Source organism: Choristoneura fumiferana, chromosome 13 (assembly GCF_025370935.1).
Source record: "Choristoneura fumiferana chromosome 13, NRCan_CFum_1, whole genome shotgun sequence".
In the NCBI taxonomy this organism is placed as follows: Eukaryota; Metazoa; Arthropoda; class Insecta; order Lepidoptera; family Tortricidae; genus Choristoneura; species Choristoneura fumiferana.
This window is the reverse complement of record NC_133484.1, coordinates 16,935,626-16,939,143: the sequence shown is the minus strand read 5'-3', so window position 1 is coordinate 16,939,143 and position 3,518 is coordinate 16,935,626. Positions and strand designations below refer to the sequence as shown.

Sequence of the window (3,518 nt, the reverse complement as noted above, 5' to 3'; positions counted from 1 at the left end):
AAAAATTAGTCTAGAAGTTCCAGAGGTCTGTTGCAGTACATACCAAATTTGTTTCCAGCTAGAAGGAACATCAAAAAAACCGGCCAAGAGCGTGTCGAACACGCCCAAAATAGGGTTCCGTAGCCATTACAAAAAAAAAGTATCTTCACGGCACTTTCGTCCTTTTGTTGAGAAGCGCAGTTTTTCAGCAATAACTCAAAAACGGTGTATCCGATCATGTTGAAACCAATTTTCGTTGAAAGTATTTATTAAGCGTTACCTTTCCATATTTTTTCATATTTTACGGTATACAAGATAGGGGGGGACACAACTTTTGTTGCTACTTTGGCAGCGATTATTTCCGGAAATCTTCACTTAGTCAAAATTTTTTTTGAGAAACCTTAATGTCTTTTCAAAAGAGCTGTCGAACTACGTGCTACACGTTGATGCGAGTTAAAAAAAAAAACAATTTCTGTCGTGTAGGTATGGAGTGCCCCCCTATAAATATTTATTTTTGTAATTTAACTACAAAACTAAATAGCGGCTTTTACCTCTCTCTCACTCTGTACTCCAAATTTCATTGATATAACATCTTGTAGTTTTCGAATAAAATGCCTGTGACATACGGACGGACGGACTGACTTGACGAAACTAAGGGTTCTGTTTTTGCCATTTTGTCTCCGGAACCCTAAAAATGCACAACACATGCACCAACACACAAAGTATTAGCAGGATTATTATTCCTAAATAAAATTAAACCCATCTAAAATTTCCTTCAGTTAAGTAACTTGCGGAATAATTTTTTTTATAAAATAGGCATTGGCCAAATAATCTCTCTTGACATGATAAAGGGATTCAAGATAACTGTTAATTATTTATTAATCCTCCAATATTTCATTTAAGTTAACGTCAAATACATTTATGACTTGGATTAACAATTATTAAATTTATCAATTAATTCTAATGTCATACGATACGTGTTGGTATAAAAACTCTGGTTTTTACCGGAGTAAAGCATAGTTTGAATCTTCAAACCAAACAGGTGAGTAAACTAACATTTTCTAAAACTTTCTCATTTACAATTCATAAATCACAATGTTCATATCTTAACTATCTGGGTACATAATATCTGTATGTTTATCAGGCCGCATAATCATGTTATGCAACTTGATTAATAAAATAGATAACATTTGTTTATTGTCAACATTACTCACTCAACGAAATATATGATTTTATAAATACGAAACGGGATTTAAAATCTCATCCAACTGTACCAGAGACCGTATTGTATAACGCACTGACATTTCCAATCGCAATCATTATCTCTTTCTACCTTTCCTATACCGTGAGTGACAGAAAGAAGTGGTGAGAACGATTGTGATTACAAGTGTGTTAGACAATAAGGCCTTTGGTCGCCTTTGTCCAGGCTAATCCAACCAAAACCCCCACAATTGGCGTATGCAAGAGACCAGAACTTTTGGGTGAGTTGGTCGGGGACGACCTGGCACAGTTGGTAGCTCACTTGGCGCGTAACAGCCAGGAGATGCGGATTAAAATTCTATTTTTGGATCATGCAATTTTGCTATTGTTTAATAAGACTTTGTAAAGTTTTTGTTGACTATACCTACTAGAACAGTGCACAAAAACTAGTACCCAACCCACCAAGTGCATCACTTTGACTTCGGGCTTCAAACCATCAACCACAAACTTAAAAGATACTTAGCAAAAAAAGATTGTTCAGGTTGGCTGAAAGAGATCACAAATTATTTGATCATGTAATTTTTTTCTAATTTTGGTGCACTGTAAAGACTAATTGTATTACATTGAATTGTAATATACAATAGCTTTCTCTTTCTCCTCTTTGAATTTCTGCCGAACCCTTTTTTTGTCAAGCACATGGTTCTTTGAACACGGAAACTATGATATCTAAGTGTACTGTATTGTCAATTTGTCATGTTATCACAAAATTAATCTCTATTTCTTCTTACAGCAACCATGAAATTCCTGCTGATCGTCGCTTCAGTCGTCGCCGTGGCCGTTGCGGGCCCGACCCGCGCTTTAGTCACCCCTGGTGGCGCCGGCCCCGCCCCGGTCATCGTCGACCCCGAAAGCCCCATCTCTGTCGGACCCGCTCTCATTGAGAGCCCCGTTGCTGTTGGACCCGTCTACGTTGAAAGCCCTATTTCTGCCGGTCCTGCTCTTGTTGAAGGCGAAGCACCCATCTCTGTTGGACCCGTCTACATTGAGAACCCCATCTCCGTTGGACCTGCCCTTGTTGAAGGCGAAGCTCCCATCTCTGTTGGACCCGTCTACATCGAAAGCCCCATCTCTGTCGGACCTGCCCTTGTTGAAGGCGAAGCTCCCATCTCTGTTGGACCCGCAGTCATCGGTGGTGAATCCCCCATCGCCGTTGGACCCGCTTTCATCGAGCACCCCATGGTCGACGATACCCCCGTCAACCCCGCCCCCGTGCCCGCTCCGATCGAGGCTGCCCCCGCCAGCGGCACCCCTCTGGTCCAGATCATTCTAAACATCAACCATGCTGTCGCTGAGACCCCCGCTCTCGTGCCTGCCCCCGTGCTTCCTGAGGTTGTTGTTGAGGAGCCCGTGCACGACACCATGCCCGTCATCGTTGTTGACGAAGCTGCCGAGGACGTTAATGTTGCTGAAAACCCCATTGATGGAGTTGCCATCGTGCCTGCTCCCATCGTGATCGAGCCTACCCCCATCGAGCTGCCTACTCCTGAGCTGCCTGCCCCCGCGCCTGCCCCCGTTGAGCTGCCCGCTCCCGAGCTGCCCGCCGTCAATCCCGAACCCGTCGCCATCCTCCCTGATGTCCTCAACTAAACGACTCGATATCTTAGAAGCGTTAACATCTCTAAACTTCAGAACAGCGACTATAAACTGATAATATGTGATTCAAACGTAAATAAAAACTTTTCCCAAAACTAATGTATGTTAAATAAATAAGTTCTAAATTAAGGGATCATATCTAACACCAAATTTCAAGAAACAAATGCCAGAAATACGTCGTTCCTTTAGTTTGATCGATCACACATGGAGCTTAAAGTAAAAGCGACGATAGCGAACTTTTTAAAACAGAAAAATGACAGTTTTTTTATGAGCTGTTAAAACGCGATTTTCTCCCAGCTTTTTTAACATTATACTGTTTCGTCACTTTCATCCAGGCCACGCCAAGGCATTTGAATATGCTCGCCAACGCGTTGATCGGCCAGCTGACTAATAGCATGACAAACTTTTGTAGTTAGGTAGGTGATACCTTTGAAAGTAGTGGCACGGAACCGCCACAGACTTATTTTTTTTATCGAAAATACAAACTGAGACATGGATGCACAGAAAAACCAGAAAAAGAGACCAGCGCTGGGAATCGAACCCAGGTCCTCAGCAACCCGTGCTGCGTGCTATAACCCCTACACCACCGCTGGTTTCCTGGTTGGTTGGTTTTCTGGTTTTTCTGTGCATCCATGTCTCAGTTTGTATTTTCGATATGGTTTCACGGGATACCCGTAAAAGTAACA

At 42.3% G+C, this 3,518-nt stretch overlaps 1 protein-coding gene across 1 annotated transcript; it reads left to right on the top strand.

Annotated features, from left to right (window-relative positions):
* Positions 1-960: 960 nt before the first annotated feature.
* Positions 961-2,931, top strand: LOC141434408 (uncharacterized). Its single transcript, XM_074096828.1, has 2 exons — positions 961-1,021; positions 1,970-2,931. Exon 2 carries the CDS (start codon positions 1,975-1,977, stop codon positions 2,824-2,826), a length of 852 nt encoding a protein of 283 aa, XP_073952929.1. The 5' UTR covers positions 961-1,021; positions 1,970-1,974; the 3' UTR covers positions 2,827-2,931.
* Positions 2,932-3,518: the final 587 nt, after the last annotated feature.